The sequence below is a fragment of the Mya arenaria genome, chromosome 2 (assembly GCF_026914265.1).
Source record: "Mya arenaria isolate MELC-2E11 chromosome 2, ASM2691426v1".
NCBI lineage: Eukaryota > Metazoa > Mollusca > Bivalvia > Myida > Myidae > Mya > Mya arenaria.
In genome coordinates, this window is record NC_069123.1 from 12,798,293 (window position 1) to 12,816,585 (window position 18,293).

The window sequence follows — 18,293 nt, forward strand, 5'->3', positions numbered from 1 at the left end:
TAAAGTGAAACTCTTATTTGAAATCAATACATATAATTGTATTTATAACACACATCAAATTGAATGAAAAAACAATAACTACATAATAAATAATGCATTTACTGAAATATCGTTTACTGATAACAAGCTTGTCACCCTGTTTATAATAGCAGAAAGCATGACAAATAATAAATGATTGGTGATTGCTAAAAGATTTACTGTGGTCTACTATAGTATCACAAGGCAGAAATACCATGTTTTATGTTCATTCTTATTAATTAGCAAATTGAACTCAAGATCCTTCATTAGAAACATTGTTGTTGACATCTATCAACCCATTTTAAAAATGAAAACAATAATATTAATTATCATAAGTCTTATTTGGGAGTAAGAGTGCATCTTTAAAAATAGTGTGTGTGTTTTTTCACTTAAATATGTAACAATTCAATTTGACAAATGAGACAAAAACTAGGAAATAGAAGTAGTAATTGTACATAATACAAAACAACAACAAAAATTGACAAAGCTCAATATAACAGGAAATCTATATGAAAACACAATTCCTTAAAGGCCATAATTATTTAAACTGAATTAAGGTATAAGTAATACACACTTTTATAAAGCTTTTACCGACAACATAGTTATTATCATGGTACACTATGGGACTTTTATCCAAATTTTGAAGATTTTTTACTGTGAATTAAAAATATTTTGTCTATATTTGATTTTTTTTCACATTATCAGAGATTATGAAATAAACACAACAGTTTCTGGTAAAATAAACTTCAGTTAACAGAAAAATTAAGTTCAACCGAACATATTATTGATACACGTGGAAAAAATCATTTTGATTGATCTTGTGAGTCTTCGGAACAGAGCAGTATTTCGATGTTTGAAAATATATAGCAGTTTTATAAATTCATAAAAAATAGTTAATAACAAGACAACCTGCTGAAATCATTTTAAATATTTTCTATGATGTCTAATGAACAATTTAAAAGACAATTTATGATAGTTTACCGTTCAGTTTTGAAGGAAATATACATAATGTCATGTAACTATACATTTTTATAAGTAATAAAATGCTTAAAAATCAACCTTTTTCTTGTAAAAAGCTTAATTGGACTTATTCATAAAATGTAATCCTTCAAATAAATGAATTTTACTTGTGATACTAACTCAGAATTCAGATTTAAAAACAATGAATGTACTTTTAAATTAAAATATGTAAAGAAAGAAGAACACTAAGTATGCGGTAATGCCCCTCCAAAAATGTCAGAGTGAAAGTTCTCAACTAATGTCTTTTTAATATTATAACATGTAAACAGTCTCTGTTGGTAATCGATGTCTATTTGTTTTATTTAGTCAATGGTATTCTAACATTTAGAATTTTTCACAATAATTCTTCACTCTTCAACATTTGAAGTTTGGTTTGTTCCCATGCGTTTGTACTTGTAGTGTGTGCACAGATGAAAATTACTCAATGCTGAGTCAATGCTGATTTGGTTTTCATGCCCCTTCAGGTTCTTTATCCATCTAGAATGTTTAGTGCTGTAAAAGAAAAAAAAGTACTTTCTAACTAATTTGTATAGATAATAATACTGCCATACATATACAAAATAAAATATAAACAATTTAATATTTCTCAACATTATTTAAAAACAACAACAATACGCTGATACATACATGTATATAATATAAAGAAAATTACTAAATTTATCAATAAAATTCATCATCACCACCACCACCACCACTGGATTATTGAAAACAGTGAGTTTATAAAACAACAAACACCAACTCAAATATGTTTTATATGAAATACTCACATCATCTCTATCAGATGTAACTGGCTTGTGGATAGACATGGATGTCAATTCTGTCTCAATGATCCAACAAAGTATTTCATGCAGGCTGGAATTCTTCATATAATAGTAATATTCAGTCCTTTTCCTGCCTGAACGAAATTAGACTTCTGATTATCAACCAACAGAAACTAAAACCGTAAAATACAAATGCACATGTATTAATTATACATTCTGCACTAATATCCGTTTTAGCCAAGAGTAAGGGTTGGTAGGCACAAATGTGTAGTTGTTGTGCATTTGGTTGATAATGATTCACAACAGTATGGCGTTCAACGAGACCTACACCAAGCAAATGAATGTCACTTGTGTCCAAGCTGTTGTGGCGTCCAGCCCGAAACCATGTACATCTTTTAATACAGGTTTATTTTGAAAATATGCAGTTTGTAAACAAATAATGGGTATTTTTAAGTCTAATATTTTTCTAAGATAAAACAATCAAATAAAAGATTACATACTCATATCATATACATAAATGATGTACATAAGTACATTTAAAAATATGTAACATGTACATAATGCACCAGTCAATTGTAACCACGGCCCCCCAGGTTTGGGGATATGCCGGGGAAAGCCGGGGAAATGGGTTGTGTTTTTACCTTTCAGGTGGCCTCGCAGTGCCGGGTGAATGCGGTGGTTTTGTCTTTGAGCAAAATATTCTCATATTTATACCAAACCAGCAAAAATAGAAATCGATTCATTTCAATAAAATTCCATTTTCAAAAATAAATGCACAAACATCCGTCTATACGTACACTATGAAAAGTGTAAATATATATATATATAAAATAAAGTTAGCATAAAATCTTTAATTTCAAAACTTTTTTTTCCTTCATTGTCTATATGGTCAGCAACTCTTTTCTATTTCTATATCGTCAGGTAACTCGTCAGCACTTAATACGTGCCTGTCATTCGTGCGTTTGTTATTCCCACGTGGGCTATCGCGTGATGTTTTTAGCAGGGAAACTGCGATCATTGAGATTTAATACAGGTTTATTTTGAAAATATGCAGTTTGTAAACAAATAATGGGTATTTTTAAGTCTAATATTAAGTCTATAAAACAATCAAATAAAAGATTACATACTCATATCATATACATAAATGATGTACATAAGTACATTTAAAAATATGTAACATGTACATAATGCACCAGTCAATTGTAACCACGGCCCCCCAGGTCTGGGGATATGCCGGGGAAAGCCGGGGAAATGGGCTGTGTTTTTACCTTTCAGGTGGCCTCGCAGTGCCGGGTGAATGCGGTGGTTTTGTCTTTGAGCAAAATATAGCAGGGAATATGCCTTACCTAGGCTGTACGGGGCATATGGCGAGGATTTGACCATCAGTTCGTCCCCGCAGGACGAGGATTTTTCCCGGGGTTGGCTGGACAGAAAGTCAAAGTCCCAGCTATTCCTCGGACCTGGGCGGGCCGTGGTTATAATTGACTGGTGCATTATAAGTAGATGTAAAGTATGTAACATGTATATTTATAGAACATGTAGAAATATTAAAATGCTGTCTTAACATTTAGCAAATAAAAATGATTTAAGAATTCCAAAGAAATTAAAAAACAAACATTTTTGAACACATAAACTTACACAACTACTCAAGGATACTTACATCAATAGCCCTTTGATACGAATATCCCAGTTCCATGCTGATTGTTGACATTAGTTTTTTCGACAGAAAATCTTCTCTTACGCGTATAATTCACTTATAATCCATGTTTTACTGTAATGACTCAAATTGTTAGATGTATCGTAATCAACTGTCAGTGTGCACTTTTAGTTTTTACTTATTTTAAACGTATATTCATGTCAAAACTTCACCGAGTTCCAAACTATAAATCGACGATGTAGAAATTCCATTATTGACCTATGAATAGCGGGGAAATACCTTTTGGTTCTAAAAATAGCAACATCCGGTATATGTGTAGTGTTCTAAAAATAAAACAACTCGGGGGCAATCGTAATAAAATTTTACCAATGTCACCTTCAACACATTAACAAATAAAGTTAGGTGAACATTTAATTCCAATATCGATTAAATTAAAGAACAGCTTACCTCATGGTTTATTAATGCAGTAAACATAACAAAACAACATAAAACATAATTATTCCCATTCACATAATTACCGGTCCACACATTTTACATTTCATTCGGAACTCCTCCGAATATTTACATTTCCGGCACATGATATTACAGTTAACCAATCGGAAAACGTAAACGAAACGGGAACAGTTATTAAACTTATTTGTCGTTCTTCCGATATAATGTTTTGAAGATAAATTGAAGACAATCTATTCAACCATAAATAGCAATTTTTACACCCATGCAATCGCCATCCATTTGCATTTTTTAATCATAATAAAATAACAGTAAAACCCAACTGTCAATCAACTTAAAAACCGCTCCTACCACTAACTAAAATAAATCCCCATTCCATAATAGGCGCGCACTCCAGTGCGGCGCCAATCAATCATTGCCAACTTTAAAGGCTTATCAGGGTAACGACGGTCTCTATCGATTTCTCATCTCAGTGCAATAGTAGCGTTAAGATACGCTTAGTTTAGCATTTATTTATCAACTGGACGCAGTGTAAGATTAAGGCAGATAAGAAATACAGAATTTATGAGGGTCATAAAGTTGACCCGTCTTTTCATTATAAGTTGCGATAGAAAATTTCAGTTTTGGAGGTTTTTTTATTTAGCCATTATTAGGTGGGGTTGTTCTATAGGGAAAACGTTAGTTGATTAAGTACTGAAATATCAAATAATCTCCGATAAACTTACTTCTTTTACATATTTTATTCCGTGTCTTTTTGTTAAAGTCTATAATTGATCGTTTATCAAGACATTTAATTTGGGCCATTTCCACACCTTTATTTTTACAGTTTGGTAATTTTTCTAGCAGTGTAACACAAAATTGGGTGTGAAATATCGGAAAGGAACAGCTAAAATGAAATCTTAACTGCAGTTGCTATCATTTAGTACCAGTCTTTAACGATACAAGTTAAAATGTCATTAATGTTGTATTGACAATATGACAGGCATACCCTTTTAATAATATGCTGACAAAAATCCATGTTACACATTTTTTGACTAATCAAAATAATTATATTTATCCTTATTTATAAACATGTTTGGTTGAGTGCAAATGGTAGACCAAAATGTTTACGATTAAGAATTAGAACTTAAGCAATTATTATGAACATGTTGACTCGATGTAGATATGTATAAATTACTATCTTTGAATACCATTTTTATTAAGTTTCATGGCCCATATGTATTTCCAAAATTGCCAATGAAACTTGAAACATTAATATTTTATTAGAAAGGAGTTGTCTGTAAAAGTGATCGCGGTTAAAAATGGGAATCTTTTTTTGCTAAATCTATTACTTTCTATTTTTACACAAAAAATGACATTTCTTTACTACATATAGATGAATAATCGAGTGTCATATATTATTTAAATAATATGATAATGATAAAAGAAAAAAATTCGAAATAGTTGTATTATAATTAATAGTTGGAATAATTGTATTGCTATAAATGACAAACTTCGTTGCACATGTCATACCCAGTGTCATAACCTTGCCGATGGATTATTTTATATCCTGCTGTAAATACGCCGCGGGGTGGGCCATAAAACCATTACCGTATAGTTGAATACACAATTTTTGGGCATCGATTTTCTACAAATTTTGCATAAATGTTCAAAAAGTGAAATCTTATATCTTGTATTTCACTTCGGGAACGCCTAAAGTAAATATTTCACTCGTGGGTGTTCAATCGGTGAAATATATTACTTACACAGAAACAAACAATATTCCTCTAAATACAATACACATGAATTTTATTTTTCACTTATGAAATTTTACTGAACGAGGTTTTCGTTGGTACTTCGGACGATACTTTTATAGGTGTTTGACATTGACCATGCGCCGTAGCTCATGATGGGAGCGACCCAGCCTAGTTCGTGCTAAAGTTGATAAAAGATACAACAGACTAGTGATGAAACGATTATTGAATTCAATCGATAAATCGTCGCTGACAATGCTATGTCGGCGACAATCGATAGTGGTTGTCCAAAATCGACGCCGCTAATGTTACTTCGTATTTTTTGTTATGCGGTAAATGTAGAGTAAATGTCATTTTTTTCTTTTCGTAAATGCTCGTGGAGTTCATTTTAACAAGGGAGGTCTCTCTTAAACAAATGCGGTGAACGTAAACACTTAAAAACTTACAAACTCTCCCAAAACTACATATTGTTTTTAATTGTTTATATATTTCATAAAACATCAATAATCCGTCTCTATGGTGTAGTGGGTCCGGTCTTACCTGCAAATACCGGGGATCCTGGCTCGATGCATTCTGTATTTGAAACCTTTTTTGGCATCGTTTAAATGTTATTAACAAATTTACTTTTTGTGAGAGTTATATGAAATTAAGATATTTTAATGAAATCTTTAATATTACAGGTTATTAAATGATAATCTGGTTAACAAATATCAATATGCCTTTACATGGATAAAATGCTAAAATAACTTATTTGATGCGGTGTGCATCATTTTTTCAATTCATGTGCGATTATTAAGTATGTGTTTTGTTATGTTTTTTTTCGTTAAGTTATTAAAGACAGAAGAAAGAAATACTTACAGTTTCAAAAAGCATGACTATAGCATCACACGTACGGATTCCAGGTTAAACCATTTAAATGATATCGATTATACTATGTATAAAGAATGTATTCCTAAATGATATTATGAACTTTCGGAAATTGTCCGATAGTAAATCGAAAGACTTTGGTCCGATTCGATTTGATAGCAAATGGAGTCCGATTTTCAAATACTATTAACAGACTCCGGTGGTCCTCCGGTCGTCGAAGGCTTGCCAGCCTGGATGTGAGAGACCGGTGACCGGAAATGGTGTTCATATATTGGAACTACCAGTAACCAGTCACTAACTGATTCGTTACACTGTTTGGGTTAAAGATGCACTCTCACAGATATACCATTTTTACAACTTTTTTTATTTTTTGTCTAGGAAAGAGCAAATATTTGCATAAATTTATGCAAACCAATGATTTAAGATTGCTGACAATAAATCAGATCGCAGATTTTCATATTTCCGTTCGAAAATTAATGTTTTATGGCTTAAACCGTTACTAATGGTTTAAGAAAAATGCATAAAACATCATTTCTTTAACTTAAATATAAAAATCTGCGATCTAATTTTTGTCAGCAGTCTTATATAACTGGTTTCTATGGATTTTCGCAAAAATTGACTCGTTTCAAGACAAAAAAATATAAAAAGTTGTCAAAACGTTCAATCTGTGAAAGTGCAGCTTTAACATTTGAACTTTTGTCCCATATAGTACTGGTCAACTTACATGTCATCGAAATTGATGTTTTCAATACTAGTATAATAATGTTCATATAATTATACGATGTTCCTGATGCTACTAGCCCGAATAACCGGTAAATTGGTGTATACCTATGACGCGGGCCGGTTACGTTGTCGCATATATACGAGTATAAGAAAAAACATTCAAAACATCCTAGTGAAGAGGGCAGTCCTTTTAAAAAGGCGATTTAGGAGACTTAATTTAAGAATAACTATTTCACTGAAATGTCTCCCAAATGCATAAGTTAAAATAGTTTATACGCCTGGCATAATCACCCGTTTTCTTTGAACATGTTTATCAACGGTTACCGAACTGTCTTCGGTATATCCAACTGAAAAGATTGCATACTCACTATTTTTCTCTTACGTCATATTTCGATCATATTATGCCTTAAACTTCGATTTATTCATTATTGGACAACGAAAAGGCGTTCAGGTGTCAGCTGTCAGTAGGCGTTCGACATTAACACTTGGACCTTAACGCTGGTGGCAAGAAGAAGTAACGAAGGGCAATAACTCAAGTTAGCTAAAATAGAGTATAGTTCTTGTACACTGCACTTTCTCTCATTGTACTTTACCATTGTCGAGTTTTTATTAAATGCCACCCTTTAGTTTTAAAGTTCAGCTCCGGAAAACAAGGAATGGGAACAAAGGGTGATAACTCTTTGAACAGCTGCAATAGAGTAACGATTCTTCTACACTTCAATTCCTATTATTGTGTTTTATCATCGTATGACATTCAATTTAATTCGATCTGGAAGTTTGGTTGTTAGGCTCCGGACAAGAAAAGGGTAACAAACGGCAATAACTCCGTAATTAGCTAAAATCGTGTTCTGGTTCATCTACACTGCACTTCCTTTCATTGTACTTTTACATTGTATGAACAATTAAATTCCATCCAGTACATTTAACTTGTGGCCCGGAGAAGGAACTGTAATAAAGTGTAATCACTCTGTAATAAGCTATAAAAGAGTTATGGTTCTTACAAACTGTTCTTCTTTTATTATGATCTATCATTGTATAAAGTTGTATTGAATTCCATCCAGCAGTTTCAAGTTATGCTCTGGACAAGAAAAAATAATGAGGGACATTAACTCTGCAATTTGCTGAAATAGAGTTATGGTTCCTTTACACTGGACTTTCCCTCATTGTACTTTACCATTGTATTAAGTTTAATTTATTCCATCCAAATTGTTTTAAGGTTATGCTCCAGACAAGTAAATGTAACGAAGGGCAATAACTCTGTTATCAGCTGTAATACTGCACTTCCACTAATTTTGTTCTAAATCATTGTACATGTGTATTAAGTTCTATTGAATTTCATCGAGTAGTTTTGAAGGAATGCTTCGGACATGGAAAAGTAACGAAGGGCAATACCTCTCTAATTGGCTGAAATAGTGTACACTGCACTGCCTCTCATTGTGATTTTTCATGTATGAAGTTTTATAAAATTCCATTTAGCAGTTTACAACTGGATATTTTACTTTTGAGAAAGAGTGTCCTCGAAAAATTCGTAATAGAAACTCTTTTTACTGAAGGTCAGCTGCTATGGTTTGAAGCAATACTTAGTTGTCTAAAGAAAGCATTTAAAGAGATTCCGAAGAACATTGAACAAGCTAATCATGTTTACTTCTAAATAAAATGAAGCAATATTTAATGATACCCTGTAACATTATTTTAGCTAAACCATATTCATTAAGAAATATGGTATATGTCAATGATATACAACATTTGCATAATCAAACAAATGAAAGCATTAATATTAAATTAAAACATACGTAAGGCACATTTTAGCAACAACTTAAGTAATACTCATCATTGTTTCCGAGTACAGTTGAACAAACAGAACCAATAATGAAAGGCAAGTACATGTAAGACCATTTCTGAAAACCTGAGTAAATTGACTGGTTAAGGGATGGCAAACTTGAAGTGCCAAGTTTTTGAGTACAAACACCAGATGTGCATCTGATTTCTCAACAGCTATTTATCTATACAAAACATTTACAGCATTTGGTATTTCATCAAAATTTAAGAGCCTTCTTTTACTCCTGAGTTTTCAATCCGATTTTCAAAGGTTTCATATTTTACACAACTTGCAACTCCGGGGTGAGGCACATTTATATAATCAATAACCAACATGTTATAGCCACACCAGATAATGCTATATGCAAAATTTCTAAGCTCAAGGCCTTATGGTTTTAATATTTTTGCCATGTTTTTTTTTACAAACCAACATGGCTTGAAGGAATTTCATAAAGTATCACCAAAGAAACATTTCTGTGAAGTTATTTTTGAATCTAGAGGTTTATGAGAAAGAGATTTTCAAAGTTTTCTGTATACAAATAGCAATAAAGTGAAAACTAGATCACTTGGTCAGCCATGTTTTTTTTACCAACCAACACTGATTGAAGGAATTTGATAAAGCCTCCCCCCCCCCCCCCCCCCATTGTTATGCCACTCAAAAAAATTCTCAACAGTAATATTGTTGCCAGTGACATGTACAACTATTTTAGTTTCAGTAAAGATTATATAATTAATTTCAGTGTTTTTTTTGTTATTGCTTGTATGCATGGTCAAATAATGATATGTTCTTAATAATAAACACATCTTAAGAGTGTTCATGTTCTGCAAAGTATTCCTTTTATAAGTATCTTCCTACAAAGTCAACCGATGTCTTCAAATGGCATAATCATAAAGGCTGCATTGATGGCCTGTTAAACTTCCTGTGGAACATTCACACTAAATGCACTGGCACATGAACCAATTTTTCTAAGCACAACACATTCTTCCGCTGTGAGCTTTGATTGGAACTTCTTGAGCAGGAGCTGAAACAAATGTTAAAATGTTCATTTGGTTTTATACATATAAGTACATAATGTATACTTAGAGATTTTAAAAAAACATGTAACATATTCTTAAAAAACTATTTTTGATAAACGAAAATATATTCACTTTTCGCCTATCAAAAAATGTTTCCTTAAATGTATTGCGTTTTTTAAGTGTCTCACTGTGTTTTGTCAGACAAGTTGGTGACATTTGTAAACAAGTGTAACTTGTTAACTCTGACCGTGAAATTTATAATGATAATGACAGTTACAAGACCATTATTGATATTTGACATTTATATCCCTGATGTAATATATTGAAATTGAATTAGCATTTACAAGGTACTGAAAGAAAAAATTGTTTGATACCTGTTTTAGAAAAATTGCCCCTAACCCCAAAGATTGCACATACCTGAGCCAGCCTGGAGTTTCCATGTGAACCATGATTCTGCCCTTGGTTTATAACTGCGACCAGTTTCTCCACTAAACCATCATAGTGCTGGAGCTGGGTACAGGTCTCCTTACTCTCCATCAACTGTTATACACAGCATTATAATATATACATGTAAACATTATTGAATGTTTTAATAGGCATAGAACAGTACTCATTTCATTTTCGTTAGTGAATCATCTAAAAGGCAGAACTTGACAAACTTTGGTCTAATGACTGGCAATCAAGGAGTGTTACTCAACAAACAAGTAAGTACCAGTAGGTGATGGAACTTGATCTAGAATTGTAGAGGTAGAAAATAAGCACAAGTCTGCAAGTTTGTAAAATGCTTTGCTAGGCTTGTTCAATGATTATGTTTTGTATCATAACATGGGTTTGTTATAATATTAAAGCCATGTAGTAACTGCAACATTATACTGCAATGAATTCATTCCTCCTGCTATTTTTAGTTGCCAGAATATGATAAGGCCAGCCAGCCAACACAGATGGTTAGTTAATCTCTTGTAGCTGGTGCTGTATCATCCTCACCAGTATACTATGTATCAATAAAAGTTAGAACACAATGTTGTCATTATGAATAACATGACAGTAATTATTAATAACATTACAGTAATGTAAGAATTAGAGCCTCTTCATCGTACATTACAGTTTCAATGACTAGAACTGCTTCCCAATTTAAATACCCTATTGTGACCTCACCATATGCTTGTATAATAACAAATGCAAGTATTTAATGTTTTGTTAGCATATTACCATGGTGATTAGCTGGACTTGGTGGTCTGTGAGCGGCACGTCACTGATATCCAAAATCACATCCAAAAGTGTTAGGTTCCAGGGCTGGCTGACCAACTCACAACCTGTGAGAGGGGAAATAGGATAAGACTTTAAATAGGATATATATTAATATATATGTATGAGTTATAACCTTGTTGGTTTAGGCATGGTGATTTTCATACAAACTAGTTTGAGCCCTCAATAGACTCATGTTACAGTGAACTGGTGTACCACTGACTTTTCCAAGGCAGTTATCCCATCATTCATCTGTGAATGTATTTTGATGACTTTGTGGTCTTTCTGATGTGTTTGTTAATGTGTATGTTGTGTTTATACATGTGAGTTTGTGTCTCTAGTTCATTGTCGTTTGAGCCCTTGCCTTGTGCCTCCAGTAGCTTTCATTGTATTATTCATTGTATATAAATAAAACAAATTAACACTAAACAAACATCTTGATGGTCACACACAGTTATGGTTTGGGCATTGAATGTTTTTGGTGCAATTTACTGCCTTCCTATTTTTTCCCAATTTGATAAATGCAGATTTCGTTAATGAATAAAAAATGAATTTCTTGAATTTTAAACAAAATCTTGGCAAGTTTTAGTCTTTCACAGCATAATGTATGCATAAAAATGTTAAAACATTTATATTTGCCATTATATTAGCTGTTTTGGCCTGATTTTGTATTTTTCCCAAAGTCGACTTTTTTTCCAATTTGCAAGGCACAGGCGGTAAAAATAATTCCAAAAAAATAATAGGTAGGAATTATATACCTATTTCTGGGCATTCATCAAGAAGGTATTTCAGCAGTGCCACCATACAGCTGACCGCAACAGACGACACTTCAGATTCCTGCAAAAATACAGCGATACAAATCTTAATCATTTAATCGAATAGGGTTATTAGTACTGCGTTTTAATCCGGAAGGTTGTATTCGACTGGAGTGGATTTTGTGCAGATTTAGATTTCATGAGGCGCTAGCGGAGCAAAATCAAAATCTGCAAAAATCCATCAAAACGCAGAACTAATAACCCTTTTATCATATATATTACTGGTTAGATCACTTAAAATCCACATGTTTTCATTATAAATGTCATTTTAACAACACACTATTTTGTTTTATGATGCATGAATGCAAATTCTCAATGTCGTACTTGTGTTCAAATCCCTGGCCTGAGAGCATGGGCGATTTGGTTTTGACTATTGTGTGATGAAACAACCGACCAGATCTCACACATTGTTACTCTTGCAAAAACCGCCAAAAGGAGATTCTCTCGGTAGTTTCGCCCTTAAAGATCTAAAATGACTGCCTTAGGCAGCCTTTAGACTTTTTATAACAAGAGGCACATCAGTGCCTGTGCTCCACTGGCCAAAAGGTTTAAGCAAAGACCACCTAACGAACATTTTCGTCAAGTTTCATAGAAATACAATCATCATTTTTTGAGGAGAAGTTATTTAAAAAATTTTTTTACTTTAATAGCTCTGGCTGCCATGTTTGTGCAGTTGACCGAAATGATTTGGGCAATTTGAGTAAAGGAGCACCAAACAAACATTTCTGTCAAGTTTTATCGAAAAAAGGTCATCGGTTTCGACGACAAGTCGTATAAAGTTTTTTTTATTTTTTAGCTCTGGCAGCCATGGTGTGCAGTGGACTGGAACCATTTAACAAATTTTGGTTAATGACCATCCAAGGAACATTTCTGTTAAGTTTCATCAAAATCTGATCATCGGTTTCTGAGAAGATGTTCTTTAAAGGTTTTTCTATTTTTTTGCCCTGGCAGCCATGTTGTGTAGCGGACCGGAACCATTTGAGCAATTTTGGTTAAGGACCACCCAACGAACAATTCTGTCAAGTTTCATCAAAATCTGCCTATCCGTTTCAGAGGAGATGTCGTTTAAAGATTTTGCTATTTTTAGCTGTGGCGGCCATATTGTGCAATGGACCAGAACCATTTGAGCAATTTTAATAAAGGACCACCCAAGGAACATTACTGTCAAGTTTCATCAAAATCTGCGAAACCGTTTCAGAGGAGATGTCGTTTAAAGATTTTGCTATTTTTAGCTCTGGCGGCCATATTGTGCAATGGACCGGAACCATTTGAGCAATTTTGGTAAAGGACCATCCAAGGAACATTTCTTTTAAGTTTCATCAAAATCTGATCATCGGTTTCTGAGAAGATGTTCTTTAAAGGTTTTTCTATTTTTTTGCCCTGGCAGCCATGTTGTGCAGCGGACCGGAACCATTTGAGCAATTTTGGTTAAGGACCACCCAAGGAACAATTCTGTCAAGTTTCATCAAAATCTGCCTATCCGTTTCAGAGGAGATGTCGTTTAAAGATTTTGCTATTTTTAGCTGTGGCGGCCATATTGTGCAATGGACCAGAACCATTTGAGCAATTTTAATAAAGGACCACCCAAGGAACATTACTGTCAAGTTTCATCAAAATCTGCCGAACCGTTTCAGAGGAGATGTCGTTTAAAGATTTTGCTATTTTTAGCTCTGGCGGCCATATTGTGCAATGGACCGGAACCATTTGAGCAATTTTGGTAAAGGACCACCAAAGGAACATTCCTGTGAAGTTTTGTCAAAATCCGCTTATCAGTTTCAGAGGAGATGTCGTTTAAAGAAAAAGTTCACGCACGCACGCACGCACGCACGCACGACGGACAATCTGTGACGACATAAGCTCCATGGCCTTCGGCCAGTGGAGCTAAAAATCGAGTAATTGCAAGATACATGAGATCATGTGTCTGACTAATTTCCAAACTATGCGAGTCGCAATCAAACTCTTAACATGTCAATATATTGATATCTACAAAACCTTTCACCTTCAAACATTTTTTAACTACTTACAAATACAGATTTTCTACCAACCTGCAGGCATAGCTGCTGAAGGTATATGTGCAGTGCCCTATACTGCCCCTCATCAAGCCGGCCTGTGAGGGATATTGCCCCATGAGACAGGCCAGTTCTGTACACCGCCCCCAGGAGACCCACACTGGCAGTCTGACGTGACCCACTACACTGGGTGACAATCGTGTACAGTCTGGTCAGCTCCAACTCCAGTGGCACTGAACACTGCTCAAGACAAATGGTCAAATGTAAATGTAAACCTTGAAGGGATAGAAATAAAGCCTTTTCCTCATATAATATTATGTCAATATTACAGCATTTAAGTACACCAGATATAAGCCATTATTCTACAGTGGGTAATATCTTCTTCTGATCCTCAATGTCCTTTGGTAAAATATATATCTACAAAAAGCTCCAACATAAATTTTTCAACGTCTACTTTCTGTGCATTTAAATTTTGCAATCCATGACCTATTGAAAACGTTTCTGTGTTACTAACCTTTACGTCTGGGTATGAGAGTATGCCTGCCAGTATGTCAGTGGCGATGGAGAATATCTCATCCCCATATCTCCCATCAAGACAAGCCTGCAGGTGCCCCAGGAACCCATCGTGTTGACACACCATTGTACACACTGGAAACATGTAACACAGTAATAGCATGTTCTTCTAAACATTAAAATGATGAAAATTTATGACAATAGTACCATATATTGCTTGAATTTAATACTCATGATTTTTTATCGCTCAGACTGTGAATTTACCGCTTACTTATTAATATACCTCCATTTTGATTTGATAATCAGATGTTGTGAATTTTAAAAATCTTGATACTGACTCAAACAAACAAAATTTGTCTGATCTGTCTAATTTTCACCAAACATAAAATGCTTTTCCTGTAATCTGCTATGCCTGCTCACTACATGGTACATTAAACTGAGGCTAATCAAATGTTTTTCATAGAAACCCCGTCTTACCTGGAAGATGGTTTGCCTGCTCCCTTGTCCCATGAAGGGTGGACAGGGTAGCCAGAATGACCAATAGACACACCCTCTTCACCTCTGTACTTAGCCCCTCAGACTTACCTCCAAGGGTGTTTAAAACTGCAATAAAGACACACACAATTTATGACAGGGTTCTGAGTGCTATGGTCTCATCTGCCAATTTTCTGTGTAGTTTCATTGTCAAGACTTTATGTAATAATTATTTTTGTACCAATGACTTAAAGGGACTATACCTCAGATGATCCCTAAATTGGCAAATACAGTTTTTCTTCAAAACAAGCCCAGAATTTTCAATACCAGCTAGTATGAGGTGGATAATACGCCACTTTACATGATTCAAAGAAAATTTTGTCGCTGTCTCAGATGAGTTTACCCTTTTAAAAATAGTGCATAATGGTTTCCCAGTTTTTAGCATACAGAATAATATCAGTTTTTGACCAAAAAAAATTCTTGCAATTGTATCATTTGGTTTCTAGTCCCTTAAAGCTACTTAATTTCAAGCTAAGTCAAAAGCAGTCAGTTTAGAAGCATTATATCAATGAGTTCTGCTGAAGATTATAACATTGTTTACTACCATGGTAGATGACTTTGACGTCAACAGAGCACTGGGGCCGAACTTTACATAACATCAGCAGCACAAACAAGAGGCTCGTTAGGTTGTGATCTAGAAAGATATATATAAATAAGTTAATGCCAAAGATGGTTTTAAATAAATAAAGCAGAATATTCCAGAGGGAACATCACAGATCGTCTTCAGGCAGGTATGTTAATAACAGCATCCAAGAGTGAATGCCAAAAATGGTCTACAGATAAATAAAGAAGAGGGAACATCAACTAACATCTACAGGTATATAAATAACAGCGTCCCAGACTCAACGCCAATGATTGTCAACAGATATATAGAATAATTTTTTATCTGTAATGTAAGTGACAGTTAAACAAGTTATTTTAACATCAGCCTGATAATGATACACAATGTTATGTGATAATGTATAATCATGTTGTGGGGGTGCACAGAAAAAACAAACATTTGTCAAGCTTGGTGATGACAAATCAAACACACATACAAATGTAAGACTTTTTTACCACCACCATGATGAACTTCATTAAACATTGCATTGTAGCGACAATCATAAAGTGTTACAGTTTTTAAACCTGCCGTAAACTTGTTGTGAAGAACCATTTACAATGCTTGGGTGACAACCAGTACAAATCTTTGAAATATTCAGCTCTGAGCTGGGCCTGAACCCATGAACCTCTGATCCAGAATTTGATACAAAAAAGTTGTCAAAATGGTAAATCTGTGAGAGTGCAGCTTTAAAACCTGAAAAAAGAACAGATTTACTAGAGCCTTGTACCTCATGCATTATTTCACAGCCTCCACTTTTAAACATTTCAATAAATGTTTAAATTTACCTTCTGATTCTGGACAACTCTTCAGGAATATTTTCGCAACTGACTCGGACACCTTTTCAAACAAGACATCGAAATCTTCCCATCTAGCGTCCTTCTGCTGGACCTTCAAACAAATCATGCAATATCTTGAAACATTTATGATCATACAGGGATTTACCATTTTATTCAGGTTCTTTGAATAAAAATACTGGTTTATTAATAATTTCAACTCGGGTCTAAAAACACCAAAACATGTTGAAAACGCTTATTAAGATGATATTTTGGTAGGTTGGCAATTAAATCTTAACTTTCTGTTTTTAATTGTAAAATTATAATCAATACAACTTTAACAACAAATGCTTGTAGAATCATCCATTCACACATGGATCAGGATGTTTGTCTGTTGTTTGTTTTATTTAGGGTACAAAAATAATTAGGTTAGCCGAAGTTTTTTTTGGTCAAGAAAGGGCAGATTCTCCGAAACACAAAATTTGCGATATTGATCATGCACAAGGGATATTATACATTACATTATGTGAAGTGTCAGCCCCGAGACTAACTTCTGTGATATCCGATCTGTAGCCAAAAAGTGTTTCACACATCAACATAGCCTTGGAAACAACGTCAATGCTGCCTGAAGTTAGAATCCTCTGAAAACAAGACATACATCTATATAATACTATTTCAAAATTGAATCTGATCAGAGTCTTATTTGAATCTATGACCTATACCTCAAATATTGAAACAAATATGATGACTTCATTGATTTCATAATGTAAATCCAAATAACACTAGTTTTATTTTTTTCCATATAACAAAACATTCTTATGCATGGTCATTATGGATGTCACAATTGTGGCTGTATTTGTACAATAATATAAAGAATTCATTAACAGCATCAAGATTAAAGATTAGGTACCAAATTATAAAAGAAATATTTTTTCACAAGCCTGGGCATGTGGTGATTTTTATCACAGATCAACTTACCAGCAAGGCCATCATAAATGCCTGACCCTGGGCCAACTGTAGAAAGGCATTCTGGTCAGTATTTCTATTATTCTCCACACATAGCAAGTCAACAACTTCCTCCTTGTTGGCATGGGTCAGGAATGCTAGTAGCTGGGGAAAAAAGGAAACACTTAATGTATTATACTCACTGCAGGCGAGTATTAGAAGCTATATATTATATACCTGTAACATATCAATAGAATAATGCAGGTAATACAGATAAAGAAGGGCATTGCCTTGATTTAATATAAACAAAGAGGGTCATGGTTAAACGCTGATCCCATCACCCCTCTAGCAGCCTTGTCATAAACTACCAACACCTACCACAGAATGTCTACATGTTCCAGCCAGTATAGGATCCAGGAAATCCCGGTGTAGCAGCACGGGATTGTGTGTGTACCAGTCCTCCATTCTCCCCTCCATCAGCCCAGCCACACTACCAACACCTACCACAGAATGTCTACATGTTCCAGCAAGTATAGGATCCAGGAAGACCCAGTGTAACAGCACGGGATTGTGTGTGTACCAGTCCTCCATTCTCCCCTCCATCAGCCCAGCCACACTACCAACACCTACCACAGAATGTCCACATGTTCCAGCCAGTATGGGATCCAGGAAGACCCAGTGTAACAGCACGGGATTGTGTGTGTACCAGTCCTCCATTCTCCCCTCCATCAGCCCAGCCACACTACCAACACCTACCACAGAATGTCTACATGTTCCAGCCAGTATGGGATCCA

General features: G+C 34.4%; 1 protein-coding gene across 2 annotated transcripts; it reads right to left on the reverse strand.

The window, feature by feature from the left end:
- Positions 1-9,699: 9,699 nt before the first annotated feature.
- Positions 9,700-18,228, reverse strand: LOC128242909 (meiosis inhibitor protein 1-like). 2 transcript variants are annotated; one of them, XM_052960347.1, is made up of 12 exons: positions 18,004-18,228; positions 17,533-17,664; positions 17,076-17,195; positions 16,567-16,669; positions 15,725-15,814; positions 15,124-15,249; positions 14,648-14,781; positions 14,170-14,373; positions 12,068-12,146; positions 11,274-11,377; positions 10,482-10,604; positions 9,700-10,069 (listed from the first exon to the last, which is right to left on the reverse strand). In XM_052960347.1, the coding sequence occupies exons 1-12, from the start codon at positions 18,226-18,228 to the stop codon at positions 9,959-9,961; spliced, it is 1,551 nt and encodes a 516-aa protein (XP_052816307.1). In that variant the 3' UTR covers positions 9,700-9,958. The 2 variants fall into 2 exon arrangements, with proteins under 2 accessions (XP_052816307.1, XP_052816300.1); XM_052960340.1 differs by having other exon boundaries at positions 17,878-18,228.
- Between the last annotated feature and the right edge of the window lie 65 nt (positions 18,229-18,293).